The following is a 24,294-nucleotide window of genomic DNA, read 5'->3' as shown; positions in this document are numbered from 1 at the left end:
GATAATTACAGGGAATGTGTGTGCTAGAATCAGCTTGGAAGATCTGAATAACTTAAACCTCCCAGTACCTTCAAAGGTGCTATCGTTTCCACTTGGCTATATTTAGTTTTCTTTGCTTTTTGGAAAAGAGGTGAGGCAGCTCCAGTCTGTGTCTCCCTTGGCTTTCCCCAGACACTGTAAACGATACTGGCAGCATCCCAGCCCCCTGCGCATAGAGTGAAAATCTATTCCTCTTTCCCTTGCCACGTTTAATAAACTTTATCTAGAACAATTTCTTGTGCAGCGGCAAAACACAGCACTTACATAACGTACTATTTCAGGAGCACTGTTCTCTTGGGCTCTGAAACACAGCCCGGTTTCTTCAGTGCTGTGACTTAGGGAGTGTTGTACCTTGGAGAAGAAAGGGGTCCTGATGCCGGATTATAAAGGTAGCAGAAGCCTCTGCAAAGAAGCCAGGCACATCCCACCAGCCTAAAGAAACCCAGTGTCAAACACAGCCCTCTAGAAATAGCCACGAGAAGTCTGTTTTTAAAAAACTATTACTGGAGGCAGCTGGAGGCAAAATGCATGTTCTCCAAGTCCTGCCACTTTGCCACTCCATCCATCCAGATCTGGGGACATGAAGAACCACATTGTCCTCATCTGAGGTTGTATCAGGGGAGAGCCAGAGCCTCCCTCATCTGGATAGAGGAAGTAATTAATTGCTAAGGGAGCCATGAAAGAAGCAGGCTCCAGGCTCAGTTCCAAAGAAGGCAATTATGAGTGGGTCATTTGAAAAGGCAGAATTCGGGGCCAAGGTCAAGGCAAGGTCATAGCTTCAAAGAGCTGGCTCTAAGTGGAATAGCACCAAGCCAGTTGTTTACTGCTTGCCTAGAATGGACTAATACATCCTAATAATCTGCATGGCCCAGGGCCGGGATCCTCAGTCTCAGCAAATTGACGTTTCGGGCGGGATACTTCTTTGTCGTGGGGACTGTCCTGTGTCCTGCAAGACGTTTAGCAGCGTCTTTGGCCCCCACCCACCAGATGCCAGTAGTAACCCACCCTCCACTTCAGCTGTGGCAACAAAAAGGTCTCTGGCCATTGCCAAACATCCCAAGAGGAAGGAGGGCAAAATTGCCCCCCATTGACAACCACTGGTCTGGGATGACCCACCTTTCCAGTTTGCCAAGGGTGATGGGATCCCAGGGGTGCAGGACTTTGAATTTCAAACCCAGACCATCCTGAGTCCACCCAATTCTTCCCTAACTCCCCGCCCCCTTATTCTGTTAGAACCTCCCATCTCTCAGAGCTGCTCACACCTGAACAGGCACCTCTAGGACCTCATTCAAATGCAGATCCTGATTCCCGGCGCAGGGAGGGGCCAGCAAACCTGCATATCTAACAAGCTGCAGCTGACCTGACATGGTCCTGGTGCTCCCTGTCCGCAGACTGCACTGGGAACCAGCCAGGGCCTTGACTGGAGGGACCGCACCCCACACTGGAGGCAAGGCTTCCACAGGGCTGGTTCTGTGGGGACCCCTGGTCGTTGTGGTGGGCCTTCCCAACCCTGGCTGCACATCACAGTCAGCTGCAGAACTTTAAAAAATGCTGATGCCTAGGCCACCACCTCCAAGGCTCTGGTTTAATTGGTCTGGGGTGGGATCCAGCATGGCAGGTTTTTAAGGGTCCCTGGGTGACTGTGACATGGAGCCAAGACTGAGAGCTCTTCAGTCCGAAGGCTGGAGGCAGGCACAGTACCTGCACATCTGTAAAGAGACTCCCAAGTTGAGGTGTTGCCCAAGGCCTCCCTGGCCTCCTTGGTCTTCATGGTCTGGAGCAACCTGCTGCGGATCCAGCCCAGGTGTGAGAGTCCCCGCACGGTGATGAGCATGGCTCCATACGTACTCCCCTGTGAGCCAGTGCCACATGGAGCCCTTCCCCCTGCCCTGGGGCTTGTCTGCCCACAGGCGGCATCCCGTCCTCCCACGGACTGCGGCTCAGTGCGGTGGGCTACGTGAACTGCCCTCTGCACTCAGCTGCCGGCCAGGGAAACGGCTTCCCTGCCATACGCTGGCAGGGAAGCAGTGGAGATTTGCAGCTCTGAGCATCCGCAGAGTCTGTTCCCTGTGCGCGGGGATGGAGGCATGAGTCACCCATTCACCTGCTGGGCCTGCCAGCTGTCGGTGCAGCACAGGCACCTGGCTCTGACCAGGGAGCAGCAGGTGCCACACCTGGGCTTGGCCTGCAGAAGAACTGTCCTTTGTGCTCTACAATCTGGGAATTGGGAGTGGTAGAGAAAGTGGAGCAGAGCCACAAGCTGGAATTCACCGTCCCCAACCAGATGGCAATGGGAGGGAAGCCAGGACCACTCCTCATCCTCCCAGTGCCATCCCCACTGGCTTGTCCCCAGGACCAAAAAACTAACATCAGTGGCTTGAGGAAACACACATTTGGCACAGAGGTTTTCTAAATTACAAATGGGAAAGGGGGGCTAGATGATAGTTGAATGCCTTTGGTGGGAGCTGGTTCCAACGGCTTCTTTCTCAGACAGAAAAATCATGATGTCAGATTGGTGCAGAAAAAGCTGGAGAGAGAATGTGGAGCACTGCAAGGACGGTTTAGACAGTTGACAGTTTTGCCCAAGTGTGGCCTGTGGCCTGGATGGGACGTTTCCTTTTCCACAAGGGGTCGACACGTGGAGTGGTGGCCTTGGAACTTCACCACCCCACGAGTACCGTTTTGGGACTGACTCTACCCAAATCGAAGCCACAGTTACAACACCTTGGCCCTCCATTTGAAGGCCCTCTTTGCCATGGCCTTCCTTTTAAACGGCAAAAGCACTGTTGGGAAAGTTCGACACATTTTCTCCAGTAAGACTTGGCTGAATATTAAATGTCCAACACATTCTTTGTGCAAGAAGCAGAGAGAGCTTGTCCCTGCTTCACGCCAGTGCCGCTCGCCTTTGCTGTGCTCCAGGGCCACTGCACTAACGTGGGGAGGACGGGGACCGTGGGGGAGAGTAAAGCAGACCCTGTCTCAGGTCTTGATGCTGGGCCTGTTTTTCCTCCTGCCAGTCAGGAAGCAAGAGGTGCTGATCCAAGCCGGCGAGTACATGGGCCAGCTGCTGGAACAGGCGTCCCTGCACTTCTTTGTCACAGCTCGAGTCAACGAGACCAGGGATGTTCTGGCCAAGCAGAAGTCCACAGTGCTGACGATCCCCACGGTTGTCATCAAGGTCAGTCTTAGCGTCTCACCTCGGACAAGGGCGAAAGGCAAGGCTGTTGCCTGGGCCCCCTGGCTTAGTGTGTGTGTGTGTGTGTGTGTGTGTGTGTGTGTGTGTGTGTGTGTGTGTGAAGGAGTGTCTGCTCAAAAACAAAACACGCTTCTTTCTTTGAAAGAAGTAAACTGCGCAATAGATAGACACGCACACGTAACACTCTCCTCTCCAGACTGAATGCAGAGGTGTGGCTGTGGATACAAATATGCCCCCTGTGTCTAGACACACTGGTGGAGAAGCTAAGGAGGTGTCATGGCTACGGGCACTTAGAACTTCAGTGTCTCCAGAATCACACAGGCTGGCAGACCGTGAGAGAGGGGAGCTGCCCCATCACGGCCGCCTGCGTTTTGGACAGTGGTGTTCATTGGGGTGTAACTGTACACAGCAGACTGCACCACTCAAAACGTGCAGCTTGATGATTTTGTACATATGTGTGTACCTTGCGACCAGCAGCCAGATGGAGAGATGGAGGCTTTTCAACACCCCCAGAAAGCCTCTCAGATCCCGAGCAGTCAATAAGCGCCTCGTCCATCACTGAGAGGACCACTTTTCTGACTTCTGGCACCATAGGTTGACTTTGCCCAATTGTTCCATAGCTTTTACGTTGCCTCTCCAGTTACCACCAGAAGCCTCTGCCCAAATGGCTCAAAGGAATCGGCAGAGGAGGATGGGGGTGGACGGGAGTGGGAAACAAAGATAGGAGCCCGTTTGCTCCTACTTTTCAGGGCCACACCCGAAGCTCCCGATGGTATCTGTGGCCACATCCCTGAGACACCTTCGTGCCCTGAAAGCAGGAACCCAGACTCCAGCAGAGACCCAGGGAAATGACATCTTATGCTAGCCCTCATTCAGGGCTGAGAGTCCTTCCCCAGTCTCTGGAGAAGGTTCTTGAAGTGATTAAGAGCGATGAGCACAGACCCTGCTAAGCGGCCTTCCTCTAGGGTGGTGGGTGAATCAGAGCTTCATAAAGTGTCAACTTTTCAATGGTCCTTGGGTGGGGGTGGGGGTAGGCCTTGTTTCTCATGCATCTTCTGCTGTGAATCATTTGTAAAGCTCAGAACTGATGTATAGCACTCAGAATGGCTCCTTTGAGTACCTACCGTGTTCCAGACACCATGATCACCACTTTACAGGCCTGGTTGTGTTTTCAACCTCAACACCCCCACCAGACAGGGAGTACTGGCATCAGCACTTTACAGATGAGAACACTGAAGGCCAGACAGGTCAAACAACTCACCCAAGGTCACACGGCCAGCAAGCCAGGCCTCCAACCCAGCCTGTCGGCCTGCAGAGGCGGGGCCGGGAACCGGCTCGTGTCGCGGTGTTCACAGACTGGTCCTGTGTAGATGGCACAGTGAGCCCCCGACACAAGACTCATCCAAACTCAGACAGGTGGTGCCCGTCGAGCAGCAGAACACCAGGCCCTTCATTCTAGAATGGCTCCATCATTGCTTCTCTTTGGTTCTTTCCCCCTTGTCACTGCCCACCGGCCCACTGTGGCACTGTCATCAGCACAGGAAGCCTTAAGAAGCAGAACGAAAACGAGATGTGCAGCGTTTGCAGGCAGAATCAGAAACAAATGCAAAACCGGGAAGTGGGGATTGACTTTGCTCCGGAGGCGCCGCTGTCCCGTGAGAAAGTGAAGCTGGTAGCATCAGGAGCGAGTGGCCTTGCCAGGAAGCTCCCTCTACACATGTGTGCCAGCCCCGCAGGCCTCTCCCAGCTGCACGGCGGTGCAGCTTTGGCCACCCTGCTGGGGCCGCTGAGCAGGGCTCCTTCATGAGCTCAACCCTGACCCTTCCCCACCGGGGCGAGGCTGCGTGCTTAGCTAATTATGAAGCGCTGGCCTGGCCCTGCGAAGGTCTCAGGAGAGAGCCTTCCCAAGCTGTGAAGTGCTCAAACCACAGCAGAAAGTAGAATTTAATTGCACCACTGATAATAAACTGGAGGTAGGATGGAAACTGACAACTTTCATCTTTTAGACATTATTAATTTGAAGGATTATTTGTGAGTTATCTTCTGGGTTTACATAAAGCACAATGTAACTCCCCAGGGGCAGAAGCAGAAATACCTTATTCCTACAGGTTAGCAGACCTGGGCAGGGAGGCTGTGGTTTAAACAGAGTTGTGCTTGTGTTTGTTTCCGCAAAGCAGTTGGGGATGCCGTTGCTGGAGGTGGGGCCATTTGGCTGCCACTCCGGCGTGGGAGACACGGAACTTCGGCAAAAGGGGATGAGGCATCCTCCCATACCATCCCTTAGCCATTAGCCCCAGGAAGAAACTAAAGTCAAACGGGGGAAGAGGTGTTCCTGTGTAAATCACCTCAAACCCTAAAGACCACCCCGGTGTGAGAGGCCGTGATTCCAAAACTCTGGCTGCTGGGCTGGGGACCTGGGACGCTGCTCAGCCTCCTGGAGATGTGAGATGCGGGCGTGGTGGAGGAGGGGAGGGGAGAGGAGAATGAAAAGAAAACATCCAGTTGAAGTACCTCTCCGGGGACCTCGGGGACAGGAGTTGCATAGATCAGGTAAAACAGGACTTGGAGAGGGAGCTAAACGCGGTAAAAGTAGAAAACCACCATGGCTCAGAGGTCCAGAATTACCGAGTGTCCCCAAATTCTAGGAAAGTGCTCCAACCCTTCCGAGATCCCTTTGGACGTGGGACAGGCTGGCAGCTCCTGGCCTCTCACGGCTGCGGGGGTGAGCGCGGGCGCAGGGGAAAGGCTGCAGGGACAGAGGACGTGCCGCCTCCCACTCAGCTCATAGGCAAGAGGAGGGACGGGGCAGCACCTGACCCACAGTGACAGCGGCGATGGCTTATTAAGCACTATGCTACTGAGCACTTCTCTTATATTATCTTCTTTAATGCTCATCAGCATCCCATGAGGAGGATGTTACTGTAACCCCCATTTTACAGATAAGAAAACTGAGAGGCCCAGAGGGTAGTGCCTTGTAGCACAGTGGCCAAATCACGAGGTCTGGAACCACACTGAGTTCAAAGCCTGTTTCCTCAACATAATGACCCTGTAACCCTGAAAAAAATCATTTAATCTCCCTTGGCTTCTGTTTTCTCATCGACAAGGCAAAGGCCGTGGCAACACGCCTCCCGGGGTTCTCACGAGTATTTAATGAGTCGGTGGATGCCTGGTGCCCGGGTCACAGTGACCACCGGGTAGGTGGTGGCTGTGGTTGTTATTGCCATTGTGCTGTCCATAAGTAACTTGCCCATGATCTCATGCCTAATGAGGGATGGCACAAAGCTTCAACCCAGGTCTTCTGACTTGAAGCCTGCTCAGGTGGCCGATACGCCAGGTTGCTCTCACAAGGGAACATCACAGAAAACAGAGGTGCTAACTGCTCTCACAAAGTAGTTTGTGTTCAAGGCAGATGAGATCACACAAGCTTGAGTGGAGCGGGGATCAAGAGTGAGGGATCAAGAGAGAGGGCTGTGGAGTGACAAGTGATCCCTGGTGAGCGGGTGGCATTCAGCCAGTGGAGAAGGTGGACAGACCATTCCAGATACTAGGAAAGAACCTTCAGCAAGGGCTGGGGGAGGTACACAGCATGGAGAAGCCTGCTGCGGCTGAAGTGGAGGCTGGGGACAAGTGACAACGACCCAACAAAGGTGGCTTGGGGCCATTTTGAAGCAAGCCCACAATTTTTGGATGAGAGGTTTATAATCGACTCTGTGGGCAAGCGGCTTCGGTGAAGACCCAGAGCAGGGATGTGACATGCCTGTCACCTCCGCCTTCCCACCTGTCGGGCCTCTTTTCTTTCTCCTTCTCCTCAAAGCCTTTGACCAAAGCACCGTCTTCTTCTGGGAGTCCCCAGCTCAGCCTGGGGACTGGAGTGGCCTAGCAGCTGGGTTCCAGCTGTTCTTACCTAATTCCCTTTTAAGCGTAAACCCAGGCCGACCTGGAACAACATGGGACCCCCCTGCCCAGACCCAAGCCATCGCCAGCCCAAGCAGTCAGGCCAGTGGGTGCGTGTTCATGAACCCTAATCCACGCAGTCTCCGTTCACCCCGTGCGATCAAGACCGGGATTGGGCTAAGTCGTGCTCCTAACCAACTATCCCAGCACCCTCCCTGCGTGAGTCAGCGTGTGTGATCCGCACTTGCAAAAAGCCAGGGAGCAGCAGTCATTGAACTTTAATGAGCACACATCTTGTTCCCCATGTTCTCAAAATATTTTGATGAGAAAAGCATATTTTATTAAAATCAGGCATAGAGTTTTTCTCTGACTTCTCATGTTTTGACTGTTCTCTCTTTCTCTCTCTTTCACACATATCATCTCTCTCTGTACTTCATTATCCCCTTTACAACGTGAATAATGCTAATAATTAACACTAATAATTACACCACTCCTCCTATTAATTATACTCACATATAGAATGCAGAGCTGTTGGGGGCTCACGTCTGCGATGATGTCTGTGAGAATCTGCAGCCCACGCCAGGCCCCTGCAGCTGCTGGAAAGTGTGTCCTCCCTCCTCTCCAGTCCTATCCATGCCGGAAACCCAGTGGTCATCTCCTGGGAGTTGCGTAGGGCAGTGGAGGGAAGGTCACCTGCACCTAGTGGCATGGGACTTCTTGATTCCGGTCACCGGAAGTTCCATGGTGTTCCCCAGGACACCCAGGAAGGCCGGCCTTGGGGAGCCTGGGAAAGGCTGTGGGGAGACAGTAGGTGCCCCCCAGTTTTTCAGACACCTCTCCTATTGTCTGTCATTCTAAAACAGCTCAGGAACTGACACCTCTGTAGCATTATCACATGGAACAAGTCCTGCAGCCCTTGTAGAATGTCACCAATCACCAACAGAACTAATTTTCTTATATAAACTAGGAGCAATTTTGCTAGGAGAAAATATAACCACTTCCTATGTACATGATTTTTTTTAATTATAATCATGAGCAAATAGGTGCTTTAAAATTTTTTTACATATCTAAACTTTTAAAATATGAACTGTTTCTAAGAGTTTTTATTAACATACATTTGCTCCTTACTTATTTTGTCTGTTACATAAAATAACTTTATAGTATTCATTCATCTCTGTGCTTAGTCACTCATTGCTTATCCATTCATTTATTCAATTCGTTCAGCATAGAGCTATTTGGCGCTCACTCTGTAAATAAGCAGTGACAAACAGGAAGGGCTCTTTAAAAAATATCAGAGAAAAACTCAACATTGAGAATATGTTCATTGCCTTTTTTTTTGAAATAAGGAAAGATTGCTGCTATCCTTCCAGCGCTGGCTGGCCTGGGCCGGCTGCAGGAGGGCAGCTGCTGTGTGTTAGCCCGAGCCAAGCGCCACTGTCACGGGCCTGGGCTGCTGCTCCCACAGGGACAGCGCTCACGGGGCCAGGAGAGAGGCTTTATCCATGGCCTTCGCGCTCAACAAACAGAGTGTGCGCGTGCCAGCACTGACCAGCGGTGCCAGGCACTCCATGTGGGTAGGACAGGTCCCACCAGAGGCGCCACTGTGGACCCCAGAGAGGGCAGGGGCCTTCCTCTGGGCTACGCCCCTCCAAGCCAGCACGTCCCCTTGTGCAGACGCTGCCCATCTGGGAGTGGAGTCTTGCCCGCTGGCTGCCCCCCGAGCCCTGCAGCCTGGCAGGGAGCTGCACACCCCAGAGAGCGGGGCTCCCTTTCTACCTGGCACAGACGGCCCGTGCCTCTGGCCCCATGTCCAGACCTCTTCCGACATGGGACACTAGCTCATTCTGTTTTAACAACCATCCTAACGGTTTGTTCTAACTGGAGCTTTTCATGAGCAACCGGCAGTTTCTACTGAGGTTAGCCATGGAATCCTCTTCAGTTCTGTCCTGCTCACGCCCCCAAGCCACCGGTGCAGAGCCAGGTGGGGTGGGGTGCTGTGGTGGGCACCGGGCCTCTCCCCCCACGCCCCCATTCATGCACCTCTATCCTGGAGCAAGAGTTAAAATCAGGGAAAGCACCTGAGGTGTAATAAGCCACTGGTTACATTGTGAGACTTAGCTACGGCTTCCTTTCCCCCTGTGGGAGCCTAGGTAGCCCCAACCTGCCCTCAGGGCAGAAAGGGAACACCAAGACTGCTTGTTCTAACGGTCCCTGGACCTGACCGTCTCCCTGCGTGTCTCCAGCTGAGCGCATTCTCTCTCCTGCCCCCTGTGCTCCCTGGCTCTGTCGCGCCTCCTGTCCCCAGGACTCGCCCTGCCCTGTCTCCCCCTCCTCCCCGGCAGGAGAGGTGGGGCCGGGGACTGAGAGTGGAGTGGGCTTCTCTGCTTCTCTCCTTTGCGGTTCTCTTCACCGGTGCCTGAGAACCGAACCCGCACCATTCCCGGTAGAGGACCTCGTGGGTGAGGGTCTTCTCCTGGTCACCCTGGCAACACTCTCTCCCGTGAACCTCAGATTCCATAAATGCCAGCATGTTTCGGGTGCTCTGCCGTAGACCATTACATTGAATCATACCATTAACCGTGTAAGAAACTAAGGCCCAGAGAGGTCCAGGGACTGGCCTAAGGACACACAGTGGCAGCTCCTGGTCCTCAGCCCTGGAGTCCAGCTTGCTTTCCCCTGAGCTTCACAGGAATGACTCCGCTGTCTGCATCCCAGCCACCCCCGTCATCTTCCCGACACTGTGCCGGGCGGGCTGTGAAGTCCTGCCGTGAGGGCCTCTGGGCAAGGGAAGCCGACTCTCCCAGGGGACCCCAGGAGGTGACCCCATGGCTTTGCGCGCTTGGGGAGCCGACTCTCACCCACTCATGCCTGTTGGTCACGGAGGATTCGGCTACGGAATTACACGGTGTAGATCCTCAGTCGGCCGGGACACAACAGCCAGACTATGTCACACGCGGGCCGGGCTCCTCTGCGGTGCACATGTCATCTCTCCCGGCGGGGCAGCTACAGGACAACGGGCATCTGAGAATGGAAATGAGAAATCACTGGGAACTAGGTGCCTAAAACGCAGTTCGCTCTATGTATTTCCTGTTGGCTACTTTTTTTTTTTAATCATAAAAGAGACACATACAAAGAAAAACATCAAGAATAACCAATCCCATGCCCCTGTCGTGTAATCCCAGTATGCTTAGGTTACTGGTTATCTTGCAAAAAACGGCATCTCTATCATTTTTAAAATAGAAGATCCTATATAGAAATTCCTATTATTATCCAGTGATACATATCAAGGCCTCAAGGCTACCTCGTCACATATTACTCTGGCACAGGAAGCCAATTCTTTCTCCATAAAGTCAAAGAGAAAGAGGCGAGTCGTAGCTGTGTTTTCAAATTTAGGTCAGGGTCAACTTATAATCATCGCCCTCAACTGCTACGTTAGTGATAACACAGAAAGTCACTGCAAATGATTCTGCTGTGGATTTCAGAAAAGAAAGAAGCTCTTGCAGCAAAAAAAAAAAAGAAAAGAAAAGAAAAAAAGTTACTATTTTTACCTCTCTTCTGTCAGAGATCACAGCGGATGTAGTTTTAAAGACGAATGATTTCGAGTCAGAAAGACCTGGATTGGTGTCCAAGTTCTGCCACCTTCACGGCTCCGTAGGCATTTTATTTACCTCCGAGTTTCACGTCTTCATCAGTAGAACGGGAATAGCAATAATGCCCCCAAGCCCCAGGGATGCAGAGGGGATTAAATAAGGTGACATACAGGAAGTGATGAACAGACTGCCTGCCTGAGGAAGTAAACACTAAGTGACTGTAAGCTGTTTGCTGCTCTCATTATGATTGTTAATGAGAGTCGGAGCAGGGTGTGGTTAAGCTACGGCTCGGGCACCAGACTGTTCGCAGTCGAGTCTCACCTGCCCTGCTTACTGGCTGTTCCTTAACTTCTCTGTGCCTGAGTGTCCTCCATAGGATGAAGAGTCATAGTACCCACCTCACAGTGTTGTGTGGATTAAATGAGTTGGTAGAACATTCTAAGATTCTGGGAACAGTCTAAATCTGCACTGGCCAATGTGACAACCACCAGACACATGGTGGTCCCCGAGTCCTTGAAATGTCACTGGTGGGACCAAGGAACTGAATTTTTTTCACATTTCATTTAATTTAGATTAAAAACAAATGACACAGGTGGCTAGCGGCTACCATATTGGACTGCACAGACTGAGAACACTGACCATGGTAGAACCATTAGGCTTAGTTAGTAGATGCTCATCTATGTGTCAGCTAGAAACAGTGGCGGTGCAGGTGCTGGTGAGCAGAGTTTGCAAACAAGAAGTGGCTTATTCCCAGCAGTGACTGCAGGCTGAGAGGGAGGGAAAAATTCAGTTTCCAGTCATACGTGGAATACGTGATTGAAAGCACTTGAATTGACTGTTAGGTGCACCAATAAATCATGTGCATCAAATTGCCAGTTTATTTCATTCTTACTCTTTCTCAAACTTTTTCCTTCATTTCAGTTTCAATTTTGAATACAGTTATATATCTTGTAAAGTATATGCTCAGTGAATATTTTGTGATTTCCTAAAAGTAACTTCTTCCAAAAAGTTTACATAACTGTGTGTGTATGTGTGTGTGTGTGTGTGTGTGTGTGTGTGTGTGTGTGTGTGTGTGTGTTTGTAACTTTCCTATTTACTGAAGAATCAGTAGTGGTTCATTATCATGAAATTGTGTAAGGAACAAGAATTCAGTGTATTGACAGTGGTGAGTGGCACTTGGAAAAGTATCATATTGCAGGTCTATTTTTAAAAACAGACATATTTTAAATGGACTATTGAAAAACTCAGGGCTATCCAAAGTGCAGAAAAGCATTCAGTGACCCTGAGTATGACGTGTGCTTTATTCGTTTCTCTGGTTCAAGTAATGGATACTCTTCTTCTAAAGTGAATACACATAAAAGTTTCTTCTTGATCTAACCTTCTTCAAATTGCCTGAAGGCTCCCTTTATTTAAGATTTTATGAGAGCAAGAAAATCAGAAATACAGCTACGAAGATATGGAATTATGTTTACAGCAATAAAGAAAAGGGAGCTGTGCAGATTCCTAAAAGAATTCGATGCAAACAGACATTTTCTCCCATAATAGTCATTGTTCTCAGCCTTTTATAGATGCCATAGCATGGTGCATCACCTAATCAACACGTGACATGAAAATGCTTTGTGGAAGCTCCATTTTCCTCAAAAGAAGTGAGGAGGAAGAGACCCCTCCACTTAAATTTCCCAAGCAGAAAACAATGATGTTGAGCTGGTGATGGGCAGGTTTTTATATTTAGTTTGGTTTCAGTGTCTAAGGTTCAGCATCATCTCGGAAGCAGGAAGTTTAGATTCTCAGTGCAGGAGACAAATGTTAGAAAATGCACAAGGAGTCTTTGTTAGTTGCAAAAGAAACACACCACAACCAGAGAAGGGCCTCTCCTCTCATCCCCCCTCCCTCCCCAGCCTTGGTCCCCCTCCAGTGTAGGGGAAGTCTGGGCAGCATTGACACACCCACGCCAGCAGCTGATTGCAGAGGTTGGTCCCCCTCCAGTGTAGGGGAAGTCTGGGCAGCATTGACACACCCACGCCAGCAGCTGATTGCAGAGGTACGATCTGGAAGCGCACTGATTAGGCATGACACATGAAACTACCCAGGAAGGCTTCATCTTCTGATCAGCTTCAGATGTGACGAGCTGCCCGTGAAGGCCCAAACGCATGGGCCAGCCTTTCAAATACGAAATGTTCCCTATCACTGTCATCAGTGACCTGGAAGGGTGTATGTACTTTGCTCTCTGCAGCATAGGGTCTTCTTGTAGAGCTGGCCTACCAATATGGAAAGTGTTCTTAACCTGGGGGTCATGGGCCCCTGGAGAACCATGTATAGACTGTGTGGGTCTATAGTACATGCCCTAAAAATATAATACACGTTCATAGTGTGCATATCTCGTTTGTCACTGTGCATGTCAGTGTGGAGGGAGGGTCAATAGCTACTATCAGATTTATTTTTTAAGGGGCTTATGCTCATACTTATAATAGCATGACATGGAGAAGCCGGATGGCGCCAAAATACTCTTTCCAGAAACAATTAAATTGATCATGACAAACACTTTTACCAATAATGTCTCTGTATCAGCTCCACCTTCTCCATTTGAAAGAGTTTTTGTAAATGTTATCTTTGTTTTGTATTTTTTTAAATCCAAAGATTTTTTGAAATTTTTCCCAATACAGGACAAATAGATTGGACACACTTGAGAATTAAACCAGGGCACTATGTGAAGTATTCTAATGCTCTTCTATACCCTGGTATCTAACTGGATCGAGTCAGGACATCAGGGAAGAGAGTGAAAAACTCAGTCTGTCCTCCACATGCTGTGTCTGCACCAGTGGTTCCCACCTGGAGGACGTGGTGGCAGGGGTGGGGGTGGTGGGCAATTTGGCTTCCCAAGGGATATTTGGCAATCGCTGGAGACAATTTTGGTTGTGATGACTGGGACGGAGGTAGCTCTGGCATCTAGGAGATAGAGACCAGGGATGCTGCTGAACACCCCACATTGCACAGGACAGCTCCACAGCAAACATGTATCCACCCAAATGTCAGTGCAGCTGGTGCAGAGAAAGCCCGGCCACACCATGACTCTTGGCTTTGCCGCAGCCTTCAAACGAGGCTGCTCCATCCACAGCCCGTGTGCCAACCTGCCGTAAAAGTAACTTCTCTTCCATGTTCCAGTTTGTCCATTATTTAACCAGCATCTTCCCCACTAGGCCTTATTTATTTTCATTTTCATCATTGCAGCTTTGAATCCAACACTGCTCCCACCAATTTGGTCATCTCCTTTACTTCCCGACCAGCATTTCAGGCCTCAGTACAGAGTGGTTATTGCTGAGCTGTCGGCTTTCCCAGCTCCTCTGGCCTCAGAGTCCGAGACTGTGTCTTAGAATCCAAGCTCTCTAGTTACATGGACTTGAACTCGAGTCCCAGCCTGGTCATCTAGTAGCTTCCTATCTTCATGCAAGTTACTATTTCCCTGCACCACAGTTTTCTCTTTCATAAAATAGAATGCCTGGCATCAATGATCCTGCCCCAGAAAACCTTCTTCTTAAGGGAAGAGCTATTATTACAGTGTTCTTTTGTTCCCAAGTTCCCTAGGGCTGATACAAATCCAGCCCTTGTGCTGGGAGGCTTATGGGAGAATATATGTGAATCATTGTTGTCAACTGGGGTGGTCCTTAGAAATCAGATAAATGAATTACAGGCTCCACCACCTGAGATTCTAATTTAATTATTCGGGGTGGGTCTGTCATTTTAAAGTTCCCCTGGTGGCTTTATTAAGTATACCGACTGAGGACTGCTGGATAAAGTGCTGGACTCCCTGTGTGGCACACAGCTATGCTGTCCAGGTGCACCTGCTATTTTCGCCATCGTGGTCATTGTCTGCCCTGCCCCTAATCCCCCTGAACCCAGCCCTCCACCCACCGCCCCCCAGGGCATGGAGATTTAAATGTAACAAACTTGGGGAGTTGGCTTAAAGTTTCATTTTTCTTATAAGATTTAAAAAATCCTGTAGACATAAATTTAGGCACAAACCATGGCTTGATTAGTAAAGCCATAAGATTTTATTCTTTGTCTATTGATATATAATGGTTATCCATATTTACGAGGTACATGTGATAGTTTGATACATGCCGACAATGTGTAATGAGCACATCAGGAAGATTTTATTCTCTACTGTAGAGTCAGTAAGTGAGAGTCTTCTTCTCTGGTCAACGTCCTTTGTCTTCTCTTCCATTCATAAGAAAGGCTCATTTCCGTGTGTTCTTCTATATTATATGCTGGCTAAATAAAAAAAAAAAAAGAGGTATGATAATGGCCAGGTTGTCACATTAAAAACTCAAACGTCCAGTAAATTCTGTTTTTGAGCTAGCAACCTAATTTACCAAATACTTGCTGGACCCTGGCTAGGTATTGGAGCTAAACGTGAGCTACCGCGACATGAGCCTTTGCCGCGAGCCTTGCCGCGTGCCAGCAGCCTCACGGTGCATGCCTCATCCCAGCCCTTTCTCAGAGCGAAGGACTATTGTTATTATCTTTTCCTAAGTCACTCAGAGCTTATATAGATCCATTCGTCTGGCATCCACATCCCCTAAACAGACAAACGGGTCTTACAGCCACCTGGTAATTTTGCAGCATGTTGTGTTTGCATTGGGAGCGCGTATCGTTCCAAGTATGTGGCACATCATAAACGCAGCATAAGATACAATAATAACAATAGCATTCTACATAGACTAACCCATGCAAATGTCAGTCCAATCTAGAGACAAGAAAACCGAGTCTCGGGAAGCTCCTTAAGTCACCAAGGCCCCACCCCCAGTAAGTGCTGCATCTGGTGCTGAGCTCCGGCCGTGTCCTGGGATGCTTTGCCAAATACCTGGTCCTTCGGAGAGTCATTATAGAGAGTCACCATCAATGACCCTATATGCCCTCCTGGACTCAGATGTTGTGGCTGCAGACAAAAAAAAAAGTCTCTTTTCGCTATTTTAGTGTCCAGATTGCACTTCTTCACATTCAGTAGTAAGGACTCCTTCATCAGACATATCACCTCTAATACGTCTGAAAGTAAGAAGGCACAAGCTGCCCGGAGCATTTCCTGCCTCTTGACCTCGGGAATCCCCTGTGTCCAGGAAGGAAAGTTGAGCCCAATCCAGAAGCCAAGTTCACCTGGCAGCCCTCACTGCACTTCCACCTCCTGCTGACAGAGAGCGGCCAGTGCCTATGGCTATTGGCCCGAGCTCTAATTAGGTTGGTTTTATAATGAAGAAAAGAATGTGATCCTAATTAGTAATTGTCCATCTTTTTCTCAATAGGTATCCCCCAGTCAAAGCAATAAGCTAGCCTCATCACACTGGTTCCATGGCCAAAAGAATAGCCACACTCTAAACCTTTAGCAAAAGGGAAGACGGTTAGGGAGACAAAAGAGTAGAAAGAGGTTTTATTTCCTGCTAATGGCTTCATTCTCCTTCAACTCGTTTCTTAGGTCCGTGGCGCTAAGGTAGTTGGCTCTGACATGGTTGTGACAGTTGAGTTCACCAACCCCCTGAAAGAAACTCTGCGAAATGTCTGGCTATACCTGGATGGTCCTGGAATACTGAGACCAAGGAGGAAGATGTTCCGGTAAGCCCTGGGTGGGGGGCAGTGGGCAGACAGTGTGGGGCTGCTGGAAGCTTTCTTTCTGTCTTTCCAAACATACATCTAATCTCCAGTGCAAATGTCTGAGAAGATGCTACCTTATGGACCATTTCTGTAGGGTGTGGAGTAAATGGGTTGGTTTGACCAGCACTTGCACTGTTTAATCCTAGAACCACTCTAATAAGGTGGGCACCCTTATTATCTCCTTTCTGTAGCTGAGGGATGTGGGGCTGGGAGAGCTTGACTGGTTGGCCTGCAAGTCACAGGTTTATAAGAGTAGAGCCAAGATTCAGACTCAGGGTGGCTAATTTCGGAACCAGTCTCGATCGTTTTGCCATACTACTTCCTCATGTATCAATTCTGCTAACATCTGCTGAGTTCCTACCGTGCATCCGATATTATCTGAGAGGTGTTCCTGTCCCTTCTTATGGGCCCTTTCTTTCCAACTCCATCTCACAGCCCAGCCACTGTCCAGAACTGTTGCTTTCTATTGCTATACTTGTAGTTGAGCCTAAGGACTTCTAGATTTGGCTCCTGATTCAGGGCATCAAAGACTACCCCAGGCCCTGAAATAAAATGAATGAAACTCGGCCTCTTGCACACACAACACCATCAGATTGTGCTCAGCATGTCTCAGTTTCTGTGACTTCCCTGACAAAGAGTCACCCAAGAAGATAGCCCCTTCCGTGGTCAGGTAGCTCTAACGGTAAGAAAACACGTCTTTCCTCCTTTTGATCCTACCAGTGATCCTAATTCTGCCTTCTGGACTGATGAAATAAGGCCCATCTCTCTTCTACCAGATGGCCTGTAGGTGTTTGCAAACAGCTGTCTTTCCTTGCGTCTTTTCTACTTGGGGCCAGATATCTGCCCTGACTTTATCTCTTTCTCTGCTAATGTGGTTTCAGCTCCCTCTCTCCCCCACACACTCCAATTTGTCAGCACTCCTCTTAAAGCGTGACACCCAGAATGGATCCCAATCTTCGAAGTTTATTACTTTCATTTCTACCACAATAAGTCTCTGTCAGCATCAATCAATCAAGCACATTTCCTGTGGGGTGACCTTCTAAGGCATGGAAAGGGGGTGGAGGACTTTGGAAACTGCCTCAGGACCAGCAGTGTCAGGAATTTTCCCAATGCCCCTTATGAAAGCCGCCCCACTCTGGAACCTGGGGGACATGTGCAAGGCCTCACTCGCCCGCCCTGGGACACCTGCATTGCCCATGAAGGGCTCTCTGCACTTCCTCCACGGTACTGTACTCACAGCTCTGCATCCCGTCATTTAACAGATGCTTGATTGCGGATGCAATAAACAACAGAGAAAATAATTTGAGTGCTTTTGAAAAAATGCAAAGACAAAACATAACAACCTTCCTGTGCTAATAGGAAAGTTGCAAGAGAAAGAAAAGGAAGTAAATTAGTAATCAGCCCCAGCTAGAAGGAGGGGTCAGCAGTGAGAGCCCTGCCTTTGTCAGAAACGACAGTCTCGCTCACCAACTCTCGCACCTTCCCACTCGAATCAGCTGCAAGAAGCACTCCGGCAAAGTAAAATACATTTCCTCTTCCAAACAGCCCCCTGCTGTATCCCGTTTTTCCTTCTCAAACAGTAACCCCACAAGACGTGTCTGAGTGTACTGGAACCCCCTGCTACCTTTACACTTTGGCTGTCCCAAGAAGCCCACCTTGATCAAAGCTAAAGCATGAAAAGGGACATTCCATGTCTTAGAAAAAAGATGAATTCTCACACAGTGCAACGACCCCCATTTGGGAGGCATAGGGCCCAAAGTAGGTTAAGTCTCCAGATGCTTTGCTTGTTGTTAACATCTCACACTGGGGTCAGGCAAAGTGGGGTGAATCAGGGAAAGAATCGGCAAGGCTGGTCCCTGCACGACACAAGGCAGATGTCCTGCGCACACACTGGCTTAAGGCCCTGTTAGTAGTTACTACCATCATGTAGGGCTATGGCAGATAGGTGGACAGACAGAAAGCGGGGTGCTCTTACGTCAGGCTGTTGTAGCAAGTACCAGAGACCAGGGGACTTACACAACAGACATTTATTTCTCACAGTCTGGAGCCTGCTGGCCAATTTGGTTCCTTTCTGGCTTGCAGGCTGCTGTTTTCTCACTGTCTTCCCACGGTGCAGAGAGAGCCAGGGCAAATCCTCTGGTGTCTCTTCTTCTAAGGGCACTAATCCCATCATGCGGCCCCCCCTCATGACTTCGCCTAAACTAATTACGTCCCAAAACCTCCATCCCCAAACACTACTACATTGGGGATTTGGGCTTCAACAAATGGATTTTAGGGAACACAAATATTTAGTCCATAACAGTTCTCAGTCTCTTAAAAAAATTTTATGATACATTATTTGGTGTTTTGATACATGTATATGTTGTATAATTATCAAATCAGGGTAGTTAGCCTATCCATCACCTCATGCATTGATCACCTATTCATGGCGAAAACTTTCAAAAGCCTCTCTTCTAGCTCTCTTATAATAGACAATACCTCATCTTAGCCATCTTCACCCTACTGTGCAACAGAACACCAGAACTTATTCCTCCTATCTAATTGGCACTTTGTACCCATTGACCAATCTCTCGTCATCGCTCCTCCCTCCTCCCCTCCCCAATCGCTGATAGCCACTGCTCTACTTTCTGATACTGTGACATCAACTCTTTTTTTTAGATTTCACTTGAATGAGATCATGCAGTGTTTGTCTTTATGTGTCTGGTTTGTTTCACTTCGCATGATGTCCTCCAAGTCCATCCATGTTTCAAATGACAACATTTCATTCTTTTTTATGGCTGAATCATCATGGGAACTCAGATTCAAGGTGGAATCTCTCCCAGGCAAAGGAAGCCTTATTTTTCAGAGAGATTCAAAAATGGGGGAAAAATATGATATAGAAAAGATTTGTTATCTAGGCTGAGCTTAAGGCTTTAGAGCAAGCATTACTTTCTCTGATTCCAGCACACACCTTCATCACCACAGCCTCAGCCAGCCAGCACCCACTTCCATATGGTCAGGTAATTAGAAACACTCACGGCACCCTGTGTTGCTGAGATCTGGTCTAGGAATGCCAGATTCATGCAATAACTTGGCCCCCTAGAAAGTGCAATTCCACAGAGCCAAATCCTTTGCAAGACTGTATTCCTTTCTGGGATACAGACCTCAAATTGTCAGGAAATACTACCCCTACTTATCTGCCCACACCCCTGCCAGATGTGTGTCTAGAAGGCAGGGGGTCGTGAGCCCACAGCAGAGGGCCTGGAAGGCGGAGCCGGTGAACAGAGACTTGGAACCAGGAACGAAGAAGATGGGGCCGTGTCCACTCCTCACTCGGGGTGTGAGCCAACTCTGCTCCGCCCGGCTCACCTCCCTGCTCTCCCCCTGCCTCCTCCTGTCTAGATGCTCAGAGCTTCCACATCCATGGACTCTTACCTTTTAAGTTTCTGCACTTGGTGCTTCCAGAGCATCAAATAATTCATCTTCCAGATTCATTTTTCTCTTTAAATAATGATCAGGTTCAGGAAGTTATTTCAAGAAAAAAATTCCCTGACTTTGTGATTTGGGTTTAAACTTTAAGTTTCTCAAGTAGGACAGAAGCTGAGGGCTAGACACACAGAGGACAAACTGTGGGTAGTTGCAGTTTATTGTAATAATAATCCCATTTGCCTGCATGCATTTGAGATGATAAATGGCCAGTACGGCCTGATGGCTCAGCACATTACTGAGAATCATCCATCACAGCGTCCATCCCCAGGAAACAGGATTATTCCAGCACTGCTCCACTTACCAAAATGGGTAAATGATTTTTCTCCCTCTCTGTTATGTATCTATCAGTGTGTGTACAGGTATGCGTGTGTACCTTCACGTGTGAGTGTTTCTGTATGCAGGTACCATTGCACGATGCCTCCCTGAGTGAGAGCAAATGATGAGGTCCCGCTCAAGGTCTCGTTTCTCTTTGAGGCAGTTACCCACAGCACATGGTCCTGGGTCAGATCCTTAAGCAGGACAACTGTTTCACAAAGTGACAGTGATTGATCACTTGGGGAAACCAGGGGAGAGAGAATGAACAGATATGTGTTAAAGTAGCACAACCATTGAGAAATAAATATCTCAAACCCACATTCATATTGAATTGAGTACTGTCAATTAAGGAGAGAGAATTGTCTCTCTGCACACAGGCAGGAGAAACTTTCCTAATTATTTTGCAGAGAGTTCGTTCTGCCAGAGCAAACAATAACCACAACGATGGTGGCAATAATAACACTAATAAAAAGAACATATTTCTAACACCTCTTGGCACTTACCATGTCTTGCCATGGTTCTCAGTGCAGCACAAATACTGACTCACCCTGCCCTCTCCTCACCCTACTCGGTATCCCACAGTGTCCACCTTTCACAGTGAGGAAAACGATGAAGTGAATGTCTTTCAAACCTTGAATCATAAAGTCAGTTCACTGGGTTTGAAAAAATATGCACACACATAGGTTACATCTGTGTACATTTTTCCCATAATTTGGCTTTTATATAACTGATTAAAATAATTTAGATAGCCACATTTATAAAGAACAAAAATTAAGAAAAGTATTAACAAATACCAAATTAACACATACATTTTAGATTGTCAGTGTCAAAGTCAATGCCTGGAGCAGCTTCATAGAGAGAGCTCAGCAAGGCAGTAGATGCCTTTCCAGCCACAGACTGGACAGAGAAAGGGATTTCTTATTTAGGGTCTAGACTTCTGAGATTTGGGGCTTTTCCCTTTTTCTCCCCAAGGAATGTACACCCACAGCCACCTGAAATATATATTGTTTTGCTGACATTCGAGGAAATCTTGGGCTCTAATTTTACCTGGATTAGGTAACATACAGGTGTATGACACCAGATCTCCCCCTTTGCTTTAGCTGTCTGTGAAGTGGCACCGAATGGCCCCAGGGCAACTGGGGGCTCATGTAGCTGAAGCCTTTGAGTCACTCTTGACTTCCCTTGACAGTTCCCTTTCCTCGCAACTCCTGCCCCAGCCACCTGGTCCAAAGCTCAGTGTCTCCCCCAGCTCCTGTCTCCCCAGCCCCTCCACTGTGTCTAGCATGAAGTGCCTCATTCCAGCCCCCAAGAGCTCTCTCCGGGATCTGTGGACCTAGCCACGGAATTCCTTTGCACAACACGTTCCTCCTTTCTGAGCACTGGCACTCTCTTCAGGTCCCCAACACGTTTCTGCTCTTCAAGTCCCACCGTCCTTCTCTGACCTCGGTGGCTCTCACAGCCCCTGCCCTCCTCACCGGCTCCCGTGGCCTGGGTGCTGGTGTGAGCAGCGGGTTCTTGTCTGGGTCACCCGTTTCCCAGCTGTGCAATCCAGACGAAGCCACTTACGCCTTTGAAGTGTACTTTCGGAACTTGTCATCTGAGGGGTGAAAACGCCTTTCTTATTGGTTGGGGTAGAAACTCATGCTTGCATTGCTAATTCCGCTTTCCTCCTCAGTCTTTACACCATCCCTTCCATTCCTCTGAATATAAGCCCCGCAGGGAGAACTGAGAACCCCCAACTCTTGCATGCTCAGACAGGCATTTTCCGAAACTCAGCCACACTCGAGAGGTACAGACCCCAGCCACTCTCCAAGTCCACACGTCAGCGGGGGAAAAGATTTTGGCACAGAATTGAGGCTACTCACTAACGTTACATCAACATTGTTTTGAGGCCTGAGTTAGCAGGTGTATTCATCTACAGCTACTAACTAAACCAGCAGTGTGGGTACTGTTCTCTTCATTCTTTATTCAGCCTAAAAGTTGCAATAGCCCAAGTATTGCCCTTGCCTAAATGTCACCACAACCTGCTGATTCGGCAAAATTTTGTCAAATGATAAATTCATCTGGTGAGTGTTGGAGATGGAGGAGCAGCTGAAGCACTCATGTGTCATCATGTAAACAAACAAAAAGCAGCTAGTGTGGTGAAATGATGACAGCTAATATTTTCTGAATGTTCACTGCATACCAGGCCCCATCCTAGGCACTTGGCTTGGATTGCTTCATTCTCACAGCAGGTCTATGGAGTAAACACGGAATCATTCCCATTTTGCAGATGAGAAAACTGAGGCTTAGGAAAGGACAATAAATTGCCTAAGATTATACAGATAATAAGTGGAAGAGTTAAGTTTTGAGTCCAAGTACCTGAGTGAGTCCGTGGAGCTTATAACCAGTAAACAATGTTTCACTCTATGGACGCCAGTCATTTCACATTATTTGGATAGCAATGTCTGATTTTTTAGAAAAATGGACACATTCATTCCAATTTGCTTTTCTCTCTATAGCTCCATCTGACAGGCAGAAATAACCATTAAATAAACTCCGCGTGTAATAGAACACAGAACCATATGGTAAACACACAACAAACAAGACCATTTTTTACTTGGTATTCTTCATTGCATATATATCAACATCTCCATTTTCAAAACTTCTAACCACCCAAAACTGCTAAGCATTTACAGAAGCTTTAGATTCCCAAGCCCATTATAATTCAAATTCAGTATGTGCCGATTTTAGCGACTGTAAAGTAACTGTGAGAATCAGCTGGGCTTATGTCCGAACGAGTCATATTTGGAGCAAGCCATGCACTGCATTGTACAAAGACACATGGACACATTGTGCTGTGTCATCCCTGCTGGAAGCAGCCAGTATTCTGCTATGAGGCAAGTCTTTTTACCATCCCTCGTTTTCCTGATGTTCAAGTTTTCATGAAATGCAAAATAGTATAAACTCTATTCCACTAACAGGAATCTGGAGGGAATATGAAGCTTGTTCCAACCCCAGCTCCTCGGTTATCTGGGCCACTGGGTTCTGTGACCTTGAAGACTGTGTAGGCTCCTTAGGACCTCAGTTTCCTTTTCTGCAAAATGAGACAGTTGAACCAAGTGATTTCTCAAGTCCTTTCTGACTCTGACCTGCTGTGCCACAATAACGCCCTGAAAATAGTCAGGCCCCTTTTTCCTCTTTTCGAGGCACTCATGGTGGTCTCACTTCATCTACTTTCCACTCTCCCAGAGAAAGGGTGGCCCAGGGTTCCATGCCAGGTGCCCGAGCATGTGCCCTCCTTGAGGGCCGGTGGGCATAGATCAGGAATGCTCTGTGAACATTTGCAGGAAACTCTTAATACTGAAGAGAAGAGGATCTGTCCTGAGAAATAAAACCTGTGAAGAAGTAGGCATAGTGGTCAGAAAAAGTATTTCTTGTAGAACATAGTATGAAATTCAATGTGCAGGAGTATTAATAGAAAGAACATGGATTTGGGACTCAGATAAACCTGGGTTCAAATCTCATCTCTGCCCATTTACCAACTATGTGATCTTGAAAAAGTAACTTCGCTTGTTTAACCCTCCATCTTTCTTCATTATAAAATGTGTTGAGTAGTATCTACCTCAAAGGACTGTCACACATAGAAAATCTGAATATAATCTCCTCCCAAGGCTTATAGGGGAGGATGTATATATGTATGAAGCACCCAGAGAAGCCTAAATCTCCCCAACCCTGATTGACCTCCATCATCCACCGGAGTGGGCTTGTCCGTGAGACTCAGGAAGACCTCAGGGCACGGGCTAGGAGGAAGAGGAGAATGCCAGGACCATTAAAGGCTACACCATTATCAGGACAGATTAGAGCACTGGGAACAAATGAGTAGCAGAAACTTGCATGGGTGGAGAGACCCAATCTGGTGGTTGAAATAGAGTTACAAATTACAGCACATGAAGATATTCGAAGTCAGATGGCAGCAGGCAGGGTTACGTTCCAGATGTTGGGCCTGAAAACAATGTCTGTCCCAAGGGGGCTGGCTACCTGGAGTGTCAGGGTGTCAGCAACGGCAGCGGGGGGATTCAGATAGGACTGCGGTCCAAGCAGGGACTAGAGTGGCAAAAAAGGAGCTGAGGCAGAAGATCAGTCACATAGCTAAGGCTGCTGTGGAGG

The 24,294-nt window shown here is 48.4% G+C and overlaps 1 protein-coding gene and 1 long non-coding RNA gene across 3 annotated transcripts in view; one reads left to right on the top strand and one right to left on the bottom strand.

The window, feature by feature from the left end:
• F13A1 (coagulation factor XIII A chain) overlaps positions 1–24,294 on the top strand; it is a 155,736-nt gene that overhangs the window by 129,056 nt on the left and 2,386 nt on the right. For both annotated transcript variants that reach the window (XM_045551634.1, XM_045551635.1), the window contains 2 exons: positions 3,057–3,217; positions 16,187–16,323. In XM_045551634.1, coding sequence (XP_045407590.1) covers positions 3,057–3,217; positions 16,187–16,323 — 298 coding nt within the window. The remainder of the gene's footprint in view (positions 1–3,056; positions 3,218–16,186; positions 16,324–24,294) is intronic.
• The window catches only part of LOC123638201, an 83,175-nt gene continuing 73,720 nt past the window's right edge, over positions 14,840–24,294 (bottom strand). Inside the window, exon 3 of the long non-coding RNA XR_006735225.1 lies at positions 14,840–14,988. This is a non-coding gene — a long non-coding RNA (uncharacterized LOC123638201). The remainder of the gene's footprint in view (positions 14,989–24,294) is intronic.

This window comes from Lemur catta, chromosome 5, assembly GCF_020740605.2.
Source record: "Lemur catta isolate mLemCat1 chromosome 5, mLemCat1.pri, whole genome shotgun sequence".
NCBI lineage: Eukaryota > Metazoa > Chordata > Mammalia > Primates > Lemuridae > Lemur > Lemur catta.
Note: the sequence above shows the minus strand (reverse complement) of the source record. Positions and strands in the feature narration are given on the sequence as shown.